This window comes from Pseudoliparis swirei, chromosome 11 (genome assembly GCF_029220125.1).
Source record: "Pseudoliparis swirei isolate HS2019 ecotype Mariana Trench chromosome 11, NWPU_hadal_v1, whole genome shotgun sequence".
NCBI lineage: Eukaryota > Metazoa > Chordata > Actinopteri > Perciformes > Liparidae > Pseudoliparis > Pseudoliparis swirei.
Genome location: NC_079398.1, coordinates 13,272,411 through 13,286,408, shown reverse-complemented (window position 1 = coordinate 13,286,408; position 13,998 = coordinate 13,272,411). Strand labels below are relative to the sequence as shown.

At 42.7% G+C, this 13,998-nt stretch overlaps 1 protein-coding gene across 1 annotated transcript in view; it reads right to left on the bottom strand.

Annotated features, from left to right (window-relative positions):
- dlgap2a (discs, large (Drosophila) homolog-associated protein 2a) overlaps nt 1-13,998 on the bottom strand; it is a 172,453-nt gene that overhangs the window by 11,260 nt on the left and 147,195 nt on the right. Inside the window, exon 9 of the mRNA XM_056426739.1 lies at nt 2,514-2,899. Coding sequence (XP_056282714.1) covers nt 2,514-2,899 — 386 coding nt within the window. The remainder of the gene's footprint in view (nt 1-2,513; nt 2,900-13,998) is intronic.

Below are 13,998 nucleotides of genomic sequence, written 5' to 3'. Positions count from 1 at the left end.
AATAACTAACTCTCAATTAGAATCAGAATAGAAATATTCAGAAAATATCCTGGGAAATTATTAGGAAAGTTGGCCCAGTTCAGTAACAGCATTAATGTATTATTTCTCTCTTTTAAAGCTCTCACTATAATGTGATGCATCCAAGTCTGGTGTAGAATAAATAAACTATGATTACATTTATTTTTGTTGATCTAATAGAAGTCAAAATTAAATAAATTAAGAATACATTTTTGATAAATGTGTTGATTTGGCAACTTAAAAATGTGGCAACTTAAAAATCCACCACAGGTTGATAAAAATGACAAAATGCACTTAAGACATATGACCTCAGCGTCCTCAATGTGAATTTAAACTATGATGTAAAAGCTGCCGACTCTACATTCTTTTCCCTCTTGGAAGTTTCTGTAAATAGACATTTAATGCACCTGCTTGTTAATTAAATGTGATAATGGACTTAACACACATTATAGCCATTATAAATGTATGTCTATCTCACTCTTATGTGCACACAAACAAATACATGTACTTGCTCCCTAGCTCGTCCTTCCTTTACTTCCCGTCCCCTTCCTCTAAAAGGTGAGGCTTCAGTCCCCTATAGGTATCTTACCCACTCTCACACATCGGATGTGCATTCTCCTCTGTTGGGAATGAATTAATTGAATTGGAGCTGCATGCATGTTGATTTTGGAAAGGTGGAAACACGAAACTGTGAGTACTGCATGTGCGTGAGGGAGAGAAAGTCATCAGCTCATTGAATAAATGATGCGGCATCTAGGACACTGAATGAATGAGTGAGTGAGGAAGTAACTCCATCAATACATCAGGGAGTGAACACTTTGAGGCCGAAGTGAGCAAATGAATGAGCGTGAGATTATCTCACGTTTTACATGTGAGTGAATCAGGATGTTTCCTCGAGGCTTTTATATCTAACTGACTCCTCCCCGAACTCCTACTGTATTTCACATGTATGAGTGATTACTGATGATGACAGTTACAGGCTCTGTTGTGAGAAACACGTTTTATCTTTTGCTCTATTCTGGGATTATTTTAAACACATCCATTTTAGTTTCAGTTGAATGTGAGTCACACATTGGACTCGGCCCAACGTACAAATCCTTTTCACAGCTTAACGAGGGCGGCCAGAATACAAATGCAACTGAATAAAAGTTTGAATCTAGAGACCAATAGGGGCCCATTAAAATATATAAGACATAAAATGTAGATTTCCAAATATTTCCAAGACCCGTAATGCCCCCTGTAGTGTTAGATCTTTTTAACAACACATTTTTCTGTGTTCCACACATGGACTTAAAAAACTAATATAGTAACTTTGGTTAAGGTCAAAAAGTCTCCGGTGGAAGTTTCTCATATGAATTACAGTACCTCATTTTAAGAGGCTGCTAGAACTAATGTGTTGGAGGCTATTTTTAATTGCTCCATTTACACATTACAGTGAAATGTAATGTCTCGGCAAAACTTGCTGCTGGGTATTTTTTAATTATGGATGTGATACAATGCAGAGAGTGTGGCAGTATCAATTGACTTTGAAGGGATTATTTATTCGCTGTGTGACTCCCCGATGGCAACGTCTGACAGGCTCCGGTGTAATTTGGGTGTTAGGCGCTCCAGCCATCTCTTCTTGATATCACCTCGAAAAAAGAAGAAGAAAAACACAGCAACTGCTCTTAAAGGCGTGCTTGATTTAATTTGGCAAAAAACTTGAACATCGCCCGACGACATTCAAACCTACATTATAAGATGAATGAAGTTATTATTGTTCTCCCTTGAAATATTTGAAAGGTTTAACTTTGTCCTAGACTTTGAGTAAATCGCATTAATTGCTGAGTACACGAAGGAGAGATGAATGAATGTAAACGTAGACGAGGGGAAATAATGGCTGTACAGATGGTTTAGCGGCTGAGAACTTAAGTATGTGCACCAAGAAGAAAACAGAAAGAAAATGACCACAAAATATGCAAAGAGCAAGAGAAGATGCCAACAATGGCTTTGCAAATCTCAAATTCACACAATTATTTTGATACTCTGCTTTGATAAAATACCATAAATGGCCCTGAGGTCATGGTGTGAGGATTCCTCCGCCTTTGTTGCGCAACCTTTAGACTGCGACTGGAGATCAACAACACCAGGACCTTGTATCAGAGAATGAGGCCGACACATCCAAGATAAGATCACACAGAGTGGGAGGTGGAGAGAGGCAAAGAGAAAAAGAGAAGGAGATAGGGAGCGAGCAGCTGGAGAGGACGAAAAATACGTATGAATGAACCATGGAGTGAACTTCATTCACTACAACCTGCTCCAGCATGACTTGAATCCTAATTGATGGATTGCGTAAGGTAAGATGACTCACTCTCGCTATTTTTAGCTGCTCAAAAGAGAATATTGCTTCCGGGTAAAATAAATGTGTGTGTTTGTGTTTGAGTATCCTGTGTTATCATGCAGCCGTGCGTCGATCCCATGTGAGATCGTCTCATCGTCCCCCCTCTGAGACTAACCTGTATCCCTATGGAGGATCGAGGTGTCTTCAAGTACTCCTCATCCCTCGACACCAGCACGGCCTTGTCGCAGGTGAGCACCGAGCTGTGGCTGTCTGTGGACGGGTGTCTTTTTCCAGCCATGACGCCGGCTGCCTCCATGGCTATGGTCACAGCCTTGGTGCTGTCCAGGCTGTCGGTGGAGTTATAGAGGGCCCTGCATGGACTCAGGCCCAGGCTGAGGCCGTCCGGGGCCCATATGCCCCCATGAGGAAGCCTCCCCTCATGGTAGGCGTCCTGCGTGGACTCGGTGCTGCTCTGGGCCGTGATGGAGATGAGGGGTTTGGAAGTGTTACGGGGCGGGACTGGAGGAGGGCCCTTCTTGTAGTTGGGTGTGTAGGTGATGACTGGAAAGATGAAAAGACATAATTATTGTTAGTCATTTTAAAAACTATTGAAATTCTGCATCTAAATTACCGTGTCACTGCCATATGCAACTTTATATGTACTCTCTATGTTCATTTGCACGCTATTTTAAAGTTACCACAGCTCCGAAAATATAATTATGTTTTCAGGATTTAACAAAGTTCATCCTGTGAATACACAGAGATAAGCCCCGCCCTTCTAAGGCGGGACGACATTTGATTGGCTACAGATCGGTCCATGTTGAAAAAACGCATTTACAGATTGGGCCACCGCAGGGAGTCTCAAAACAGTGTGTAGCAATCCACAAACAAATTCAGTGCAATCCACAAATAAATACATATAAATCCACAAACCAATAGATAAATACACATAGAAATGCATAAATATATTTGTGATTTTTATTTGACATTTATATAAATCGTAATTTATTTACGTGTGCATTGGAATGTGTATTTGTGAATCATTCTGCTTGCATTTGTAAATTGAATATATTTGTGAATTGTTCTGTGCGCATTGTGAATCTTCATGTGTGCATGTGTGAGTCTCTCCGTGTGCATTTGCAATTATTGAGACCAAAACCAGAGTATATCCTGTAAAATAGAACAAGTAAAGTTAATTCCCAACCATCCACAGGAAGTTTGCACAAATCCATAAATATTGATATCATCCTTTATAAATTCTTTGTTAAACAGAAACGCCTAAAATAACAATACCCTAATCTCAACCCTGCCACATGGGTCATCCGAAGCATGCAGCATGACGTTGATGTCATTGTCTTTCTTTATTATTTCCAACAATGATGCATTAAAACCAGAACCGACAAAGCCTTAGTTTGTCCCCCCTGTGTGTGGCACCAAGTCTAATTTAAATGGTTTTACTGGGGGCATACAATTCATTCATTCAAAACAAGTCATTTAAAATCAATTCCTGAAGCAACTAGACACGCCAACAAGAGAAAATAAAGAATTTATTGGGGAATGTGTTCAGCGGCAGATTAGTACACATTAGGAGCTCTAGTTATTATTTCTGAAAGCAGGATGGTGTACGTGGGATTAACTTAATAAACTGCATTTCCTGTCCCCCAGTGCACCAGTGTGGCTCATTGACCTGGACATCTCTATGGAACACATATTTGTTGGTTATTGGTGAAAAATAAAAGTGTAGAATATCACTTTTCCTTTATTCATCATGTACCCATCAGCCCTCTTCACTGCCTGCATGGTGTTTGATTGTTCAGGTCGCAATAAACCTTCTCCATACTCATTCAACAGGCAATCAGATGATTAAGCTACCAGACAACTCTGGGACAAATATTTATTTTCACTGCAACATGGAACACTGTATATGAGACATCATGCAGGCACCACAGATTTGTCATATGACAACAAGCCATTTAATGAAAGTACTCTCCGCTGTATGAACGATCACTGTTATTGCTTAGTTACCTCTTTCATTACCCGATGACCTCATTAGCGTAGTGACGAGCTAATATATCACGGCAATTATGACGGGACATTAAGCAGCAACACCATTTGTTTTACAACTTTATAAAATATAGCTGGTTACCAAAAACGTCTAAGCGTGATTCACGGGATACTGCCGATCATCTCATCGCTCCGAGCTCCTGGCTGAGTGAGCGCCTTCTGTTCGATGTTTTTCAGCCGGGTCTCCTTCAAGGTAACAAGCCCGCGTCGTGAGTTATGTTTCAAGGGGAAACGCATTTTATCGTGAATCACATTTGTAGGTTTGAAATAATTGTGTCATGTTGCCGGAGGCGGGGTGAGTTTGCGTCTCTGCGCATGAAACACACCTTGGGGATGGGGTGTGTGTGTGTGTGTGGGGGGGGGGGGGGATTACTTCTGTGCAATTGAGAATATGGACTTAATCCACAGAGAGAGATGGATTTGAGGAACGGGTCATGAACGCCTTCTGAGCCCGACGTGTTTTTATTTTCAAACAAGGCCTTTACGGAAAAGCTCAGTCAGTGCGGTCACAGGCTGAATGAAGCGTCTGAAGCACAAGGCGTGCTCGGCGCGATTTGATCGAAGCTGAGAGTGTGCCAGGTGCTCGGAGCCAAAAACAGAAGAAAGAGATAAGCCGAAGAGCAAGAACACTGAGTCACGCTGCAGGTTAAATTCTGGGTTTATCGTTTCCCTTGACGAAGACGTAACTGGGTTGAACTTTGTCTTTCTGTTTATCTTTTACAAACGCTTACGTCACACAGAGCAATTAGGAAGTCCTTCTGAGACCAAAATAAGATCTATTGTGGGCGCTAATGAGCTGAACTCCCCCCCATGCAAGCTCCCTAAAGTTAATAAATAGCATTTCAGCCTAATTACATTGTTGCCTAAACACATTGTTATTCTGAAACAAGGGAAGGGTTTTCTTTTTTTAGAAAGAGCATCCTTTAAGGTAAGAATACACACCGAGGGCTTCAGCTCAAACCTGCAACACCTGCTGGCCTCATTCTCTTTCGTATTTTGGTGGTGTTTATAAATAGCTAGATGTCTGGACTATGAAGAGCGCTCCGCTGCGGGGGCTTCATTACTCATGCTGCTGTCCATTCACAAAAGGAACCTCTCATGGCTGAAGAGAGGCATTAGGGAAGAACAGGGAAGAGAGAAAATAGAGATGCAGAGGTGAGAGGGCGGACAGGAGGAGAGCGGATCCGTGCAGACGGGGTGAAAGGGCGAGAGAGAGGGCTTGCGTTTGAGAGATAAAGAGTGATGATTAATCAAGGAGCGAGGAGAGAAGGAAGTAGGAAAGAGATGACCCATTCAGGGGGCATGATTCAGCAGGAGGACCAGAATAGAGCCGCTATTAGCCGGCCAGTCGTGGGGCAAAGTCATAATGTCTGCTCCCATCGTGGCAGAGGCAGCGTTACTCAGCATTTAGATTCCATCTGAAGTCAACACACAGCGCTCACTCGCTCACATCAACAACATGATGCACTCTGATTGTACAATTATATGAGAACAAAACGGTTCGCAGACTTTCATGAGCAAGGGAGGTGTTCATAAATGAAGCTCGTCCATTGTAATAAAGCGTCGTGCCAGACAAAGTACTGAGCAACCGCGGCTGGATTGACATGATGCGAGGCCACTGTGGCTCACTGTGGTTGTACTCAGTCTTTTAATTAATTGCCGAATTTTGGCGAGGAGCTCGCCCCACAGTATCGAGGCGCGTCCTGCGTGGCCTAATCGTGAGGCAGTGTCTTGTTTTCAGATTTTATTTGAGCTTTTATCAGTGATTCTCACACCATGCAAGGGTAACGGGGGGGGAATACAAACTGAAGTTGAATTAATCAGATTTATCAGATTCATTCGTGAAGGAACACGAGCACGGCTATCAAGATATCGTCACACAGTGAAACCACATGTAACGTAAAAGATCTTGGACGCGGAAGACATACAAACCACATAATAGCGTGTTGCATGAAGATAGATAAACACAAGTTTATATAAACATATCCATGCAAGATGTTTTATTGTATACCAGCTTTCAGGAAACAGAATGCATGTGTAACACCCTGTTCTGTTTCTCCTGTGTTCCATGTCTCCTATGTCTCCTCTGTGTCTTCTCTGTTTTAATTGTTTAATTCCCTGCACCTGCCCTCAGCCACTCTTGTCTCGTTACTGTCTGATGTCGTACACCTGTTTCCCCCCCTATATATTGTGTCAGTCTTTCCCTTGTCTGCTGTCGGATTGTTGTCTCTAGTTCTGGGTCCTTTTCCCGTCGTCCTGTCCGTGTTCCTGATCCTGCCTCTTGACCCTCCCTGCCCTGAACCTGGATTCTCTGCCTGCCCCTTTTGGACCTTTTTTTTGTCAACTGTTTTGCCTCATTAAAGAGTGCTTTTTTTTGTTATTTATATTGCGTCCAGCCTGTCTCTCTGCGCCTGAGCCTCACCCCGTCACAAAGACCTGACAGAATGGTGAGTACAAGACGTTTAAAAGACGTAAGTCAACAACAGTGGCAACTCTAGAAGCTGCTTAATGTCTTCAGTGTGAATACTCCATCTAATCTCTCTCTTTCTCTCTCACACACACACACACACAGTACAACTGTGCCATTGAGTTTGATTAACGTGAGCCACAAAGGCAGTGATTCAACCACTATCTCTGTAGGACCTCTATCTATCAGGACTGGCTTGTATGCTAACATTGGGCATGGGGGGGGGGGGGCTGAGTGACACGTCGTTAAGAGTCTTTCTTCCCCGTTGGATTTATCACTGTAAAGGGAAAGCAGAAGTTAGCTTTGCAGCAGGCTTTTAAGGGTATATAAATGATCTCGAGAGAGAGGAAGACCGACGACCATCTCCATTATTGGCACTGAGCGTTGCCGACATAAGGACATTTTAATAAAAATAGCTAGCTAGAGAAAACAAAACTGATTCTGTCATGCCTCAGAGGAACTCTTTTGCTCCTGATCCCGGTGACACATCAGCATATCACGAGTAAGATCCACGCCACTGTGTTCTTAACCTCACCCTGCATGAGAACACTCACTTAAATGCACAACAGCAGCAAATGGAAAACATGCTGGTTCTCACGTTAATCAAACACCCTGGCACAGTGGTAGTTGTGTGTATTTGTACTGTAAATCTGTGTGTGTGTATGGGCACTTGTGTGATATTGCAGACTTCGTGATGGAGGGATGTTCCAGGCAGGTTTCAGAAAGTGGCGCCATCATAAATATGTCAAGCGACAGCGAAGAAAACATTTAAAACTAGAACGGGCACTCGGTAGAGTGCATACCTTCGCATATCACAAGATTGGGCATTGAATTATGAACATTTTGGCATTAGTTGCATGCCAATTGGACAAATGTATCGTGCTATGGTAAAACAAAGATTTTGACCTTTCCATGACCTTGACCTTTGACCCGATTGATCCCAAAATCTAATCAACTGGTCCCCGGATAATAAACAATCATCCCACCAAATTTCATGCGATTCGGTTCAATACTTTTTGAGTTTTGCGAATAACACGCATACAAATAAATAAATACACGGCGATCAAAACATAACCTTCCGGCATTTTCAATGCGAAGGTAAAAATGTAGCTCTGTCATGGCTACGGTGTCAAACAGAGGAGGATATATAAACATGAGCTGAACAGCAACTTGCTCGAGGACAACTTGTATTTCATTTCAATCTCCTTCATCGAAACGGAGCAATGGAGGAGGCCCCAGGTAGCAGGATTACCTGGGGTTTGTTGGGAAGTCCGATCATTGCTGCCGGTGGAGGGGAGGCAGAACTGGATCCCTGAAAACAAGGGAGTGGGGTGGATTTTCAGAAAAGTGGGCATTTTTGCCCAGAAATAGAGTACAATCTCTCCACCACACAAAACATATGCAGAGTGGACTTCAAGTAACCAGCACGCACACAATTGATCCTTTTTTTCATCTTTACACGTTTACTTGGATTCCACATATCTGATGTTTATTGTCTCTGTGTGATTGAGGTCATCTGACTTCATGACCCTGTCCCAGCATGGTTTTACCACCGACCGGAACCGGCGACACTCTCACAAGATGACCGAATATAAAAATGAAAGCTGAATCCCGTCAAGGTCCAGCGTGCGTCCGTGGTGTAGCAGTGCAGTTGAAGATGTTGGTCTTGTGCATCCACACAAACCAGGGATCAATTGATATTACCAGTCTGGTGTGAGTCGAGATTATTTCTTGAAAATGTAACTGAAGTTTAGATACAGTTTGCTGCTATGTTCTTGATAACAGTATATATTATATACTATGTATTTTAAGTCTCTGGGAGTGATGAGTTTTTCTTTTTTCTGTGCTATTGCTTCATCAAAGTAAAGAATCTGCTAACATTTTTAATGGTGTTAAAACACTTAAGTTAATCAGTTGAATTGAATTCTGATGAAGTGCGAGATTGTGGGACTTCCGTTTAAAAAAACATGAATGAAAAATCATGGTAAATTAATAAAGACATTTTGTTATTTGTAAGAGGGTAAAAATCCATTTTATGCTTGTTGAAGTGCAAGATCATAATCCCAATTTGACCTTGTAATTGGAGAATGTCTCTGTATTTACACTCCCCTTCAACTGGATGACATTCCGAATAAAGAAAAGTAGATGTTGGCCGAAAGCAATTCAAAGAATTACATGAGCTGCATTGGAGCAGTTCACTCCTCTGGAATGCCGCTGAGGTTCTTGGTTTCCTTGTAAAGCATTTTAATAATAAAATGCAAGTCTTGTGTCGGCTCGCATGTTTTTTCTGCAAATGAAAATTCAATTTAGCAGACATTTCACAACGACTCATCAGCATCATTGCCTCTGTTACAAAGTTATTATATGCATGTATATTGATGCATGACTGTCCTGAAACAGTTGATATTTGGATTATCTTATGAATAAACAGTGTCACTGCAGTACAGGGTCGATTGTGTGCTACTTTTAGACACACTTAGTTAAACATGGAAGGGGTCCAGGGAGGAAAAGGTTTTGATCAGGTTTGATACTGATGAAATGAGCAAAAAGAATACAACAATAAAACCTAATTAACTTCTGACCCCTTTGAAAACCTTTCAGATTCAGTCCATTTATCAATCTTCCACAAAGTGCTATGCACATATTCAATTCAAAACAACACACAGGAAAATCATTTTTCTGGCAGCTCACTGATGTTCAGCTGTAAGATTATTTTTGTTCCAGCACACTTTATTAGAGCACAGTTTGCGATTCCATATAGAGCCTATTAATTGGACAGATGGCACAGATATATGTATATATGTCTTGAGATTTGACTGGCTGTTTAGTTGTTCATTGCTGGTAGCAGAAGTTTGCTGATTCTGTGGTATGTAGGCTCCTTCCATTGCACTGAATATCAAAATGAAACAATGAACAGAACCAAGTACAATGAGGCACAGTATATGAAATGCACAACATATTGAGGCCATCTGTCATGCACCATTACAACATCATTTTCATCAGTGTCAGCGGTTTAAAACATGTCATTGCACTTCAGTCTTTGATTCCTGAGCATTGAGATGATATTTTTTTTATTTTTTAAATCACCTCTCCACAAGGTCTGTTATTACTATACTCAGATTATCTGTGTACATTTCATTTGTGTATTTTATTGATATATGTATCTTTGTATATGTCTAGCAATGTGTATACTGTATATGCTGTATGTTTGGTAGCAAAATGTAGGTGCATGTGTAACATGAGGTTGCATGGACAAAGAGGCTACATAAAATAACTGTACTGGTTTGCCATATTTGAGCATGAATTAAAATAATAGGAGTTACTTTTCTATATTAACATCACATTATTCCGGTTAGTCAAGGCTTGTGAAAAACATCATTCCACAGTATCACACCCTTTTTCTTTATTCCCGCAGAGTCCATCCAACAGCTCACATAGTAAACAGTATGTTCTTATAGTTATATGATAACTGAAAAGATTTACTTCACTCCACTCTCAAGTGACAATAAACAGAGAGATCAAAAATAGATGTGTAAAATGTCTTTGATGTATTACACTGACAGAAAAAGAACATTTATTATTATCCAATGATTTACAAAGGCAGTACTGTCCTGGAAGGTTATTCACATCAGTGGTGACAACGGCAACTGCTTTCAATAAGTGTCTTTGAAGAAGAGTTTTTCAGTTCATTTATCATCTCCAAGGTTTCATCGCATTCTTGCAGCATGGTGCAATCCTTGACATTTTTCTTTTGCTGCTACAAATGCAGTCTTTTTCATGTTTTATTACTGCAGGGTTATGTATGAGGAAGTCCTTTGAATGCCAATGCTCACATGGCATTTAGATCTGCACGATGCACTACTTACAGCCTACTGGCAGCTACAAACCGTGAGCTATAAATATACTTTGAGCTACATTTTGTCTGCTGAGAATGAGGTATGATCTCACAGAGTGAGAGACACATATGTGATTTCTGCACTGTTGTACTCGTATCTCCCGCTCCAGAGTTCCACGCTGCCACTCCGCTGCATCAATATTGGTTTCTGGCCTCTCCTCTGCCACCTGTACCAGAGAAAGGCCTGCTCGCTTGAAGACCTTTCTGGACTATCTGGGGTCTCTGCTTCCACAAGTTCCCCAAACTCCTGGTATTCAGCCATACACTCCAGTGTTTCTGCAATCATATCATCTGGCTCCATGGGTGAAAGGTCCATTGAGGGTATGTCTTGGAGATCTGGTGGTGATGAATCTGTATCTGGTGGAAGGAGATCTGCGACTGGACTTGTAGGTCCAAAGTCTATTTCCAATGATGTATCAGGAGATACTGAACTAGGAGGGGATATTGTGACAGTGACCTGTGGTAGTGGGACCTCATGTAATTCTGAGGCTACATCCTGAAGCATTTGAGCTAAGCAACACTCCATAGCTGGATCCAAAAAGACAGATTCTGTTGACAGTGGAGGATCCAAGGGGCCCACTGTGGCAGGGCTAACAGTGGGTAGGGGTGAACTTGGAAACTCTGATTGATAGAAGGGTGGATTGAAATCCTCTGTAATAGATGGAGAGTCAACACTTAGGTCAAATGGATCTGGTTCAAGGTCCATGAACACAGAGTCCAGATCATCTTGATCGAGGGAAGTCAGCATGACTAAATCAAAGTGGACCAGATCGGCATGATATATAGGGGTGGTATCAAGTGGTTCAGGAAGGGGTGGCCACTCTGAGTCTTGGGAGTCTGAGTCAGTGTTGGTTTGAGTTTCTACTAAAGTGTAAGCAAAGGCTGAGGCCAATGCCATTTGCTCTGGGGGAGGGTCAGAAGGATACTCTGGAAAGGTGATGATTGGATCTGGATATGTGTCACTATCAGTTGGACTTGTAAGAGAATCTGTGTCAAGGTATTCTGATACAACAATGGATGGACACAAGATCTCCCTAAGATGGTCAGTGTCTAAATCACATAATGTAGCAGAATCAAGTTCAAGTGTGGGTGCGATTGAGAATGGACCTTGACTAACACGGTCAGACGAGGACACTATTGGTAGATCTGATGGTTTTGATTCTAATTCTGTTGGGTCTGTAGGATCTGGATCATCTAATCCTGAATATGGTAAATACACAGCAGCAGGGTCTTGAGACACTTGATCTAGTTTTTCCACTTTGATAGAATCCGGAGGCTCTGAATCTGACATGATGTCATCATCACTTTCCTCAGGTGGAAACACAGTAACTACGGGAACTGGAAATGGCAGCTGCATATTATCTCTTTCAATTAGGTCTGAGTCTGTGGATTTCATGTCATCCGGGTGAGAGGGTTCAGCATCTGAATGGGACTCATTAGCCGGGCCTAAAGCTATTCGCTGTGGAGTGACTAGCATTTCTTGTTCTTCTTTCACAGAATCCTGTGGGCTCTCAAGGGCTGCTTCTGAGGAAATTGGCACTGTTCCGTGAGTGGTGACGGGCTCATTTGTGACCATGTGAGATGAGCTCACAATTGCATTGTCTGGTAGCTCTTGTTCTGTTTCTGGTTTTGCTCTAGATGGCAGTGCAGTCAAATGAAATGTCTCTGATCCTGCTGACCTAACAGAGCCTGGAAATATTGGATCCAAAAAAAGTGGTATGGCACTCTCCACATACATCGACTGTGGTGAGGCAAGAATGCTTGGGTCCATAGAGAGCTGTTTTGGCAGATTTCTACGGCCACCTTTCTTTTCCTCTTTCTCATCTGGACAATTGACAGCTGCATCTGCAGTGCTTTGCCGGACCAGGACCTTGCTTCTGGCCTGGGTTCCCACAGATACTTTCGATATCTGGGGTTTCTTCTCTCTAGCTCCCCCAGTGCCTTCATCTGTCGCAAAGGTTCCAAGTCCTCCTGCCCCTGGCCCTACACCTACCCCTGCTCTTGGTCCAGTTCCTGCCCCAGCATGCCCACCTAAACCTACCCCTTCCCTTGGTCCTGTTCCTGCCCCAACCTGCCCACCTAAACCTATCCTTGCCCTTGGTCCTGTCCCGGTTCCTGCCCCAACTTGTCCACCCAAGCCTACCCTTGCCCTTGGTCCTGTCCCTGCCCCAACCTGCCCACCTAAACTTACCCCTGCCCTTGGTACTGTCCCTGTTCCTGCCCCAACCTTCCCACCGAAACCTACCCCTGCCCTTGGTCCTGTCCCTGTTTCTGCCCCAACCTGTCCACCTAAACCTACCCCTGCCCTTGGTCCTGTCCCTGTTTCTGCCCCAACCTGTCCACCCAAACCTACCCCTGCTCTAGGTCCTGTTCCTGCCCCAAACCGTCCACCTAAACCTACCCCAGCTCCAGCTGCCATGGTGCCACCATGGGGAGACCAAGTGTTGTAATGCTGCGTAAAAGTGTTGAAATTACTGTTGAAAGCACGAAGCTCTACACAGAGGTCTCTCCTTAGATCGGCCAGCTCTCGACGCATGGCCGAGACCTCTTCCTTCCACTGCATGGTGATAGCTGCAGCCAAGGTAGCAGAGTCTTTTATACTGGCCTGGATGGCTTTTGGTGATGGCCGTTCTGGGGCACTAGATCTGGGGGATCTGAAGAGGCTTGGAGAAACAGGTGGTCCAGACAGAGGTTTGGCTGTCGCGCCCATGTTATCTTGTTGGTAAAGCCTGTCTCTTCTGATGGGGCAGCCTAGATCATCATGAGCCAAAGGGGCCGTGTCTGCCAAATCCTCAAGTACACTGGCCTTGTCGGGTAAACAAGAGTCTTCCTGCACATAATTTCTATCTGGAAGACAAATATGAATATTTCTCTGTAATATGGCCACAGGTGTGAGCAGCTGGAGAGAATGTGCTTTTTATTGCTACAAAGCAGTAACATCAAATCATGCACTGAATGCCATGAGTCAAAATAAGATACTAGAAGAAATCTACAACAACTAAGTGCTAAACTTGTGATTATTGCCCCAATTCACTCATTGGTATTCTGTAAATGCATATAAAAGTATTTTTATTCTCGAATTTATATTATCTGCAATATCATTATCCATTACGGTGTTGAAAACCAGTGTAACACTGGGAAAGTACTCCCATTTTGACTCATTTCCATAAACGGTTTACACTGCCTTCTCAATCTTAATTTGTAGCATGCATCTTTTTTATCTTTTCAATGCAC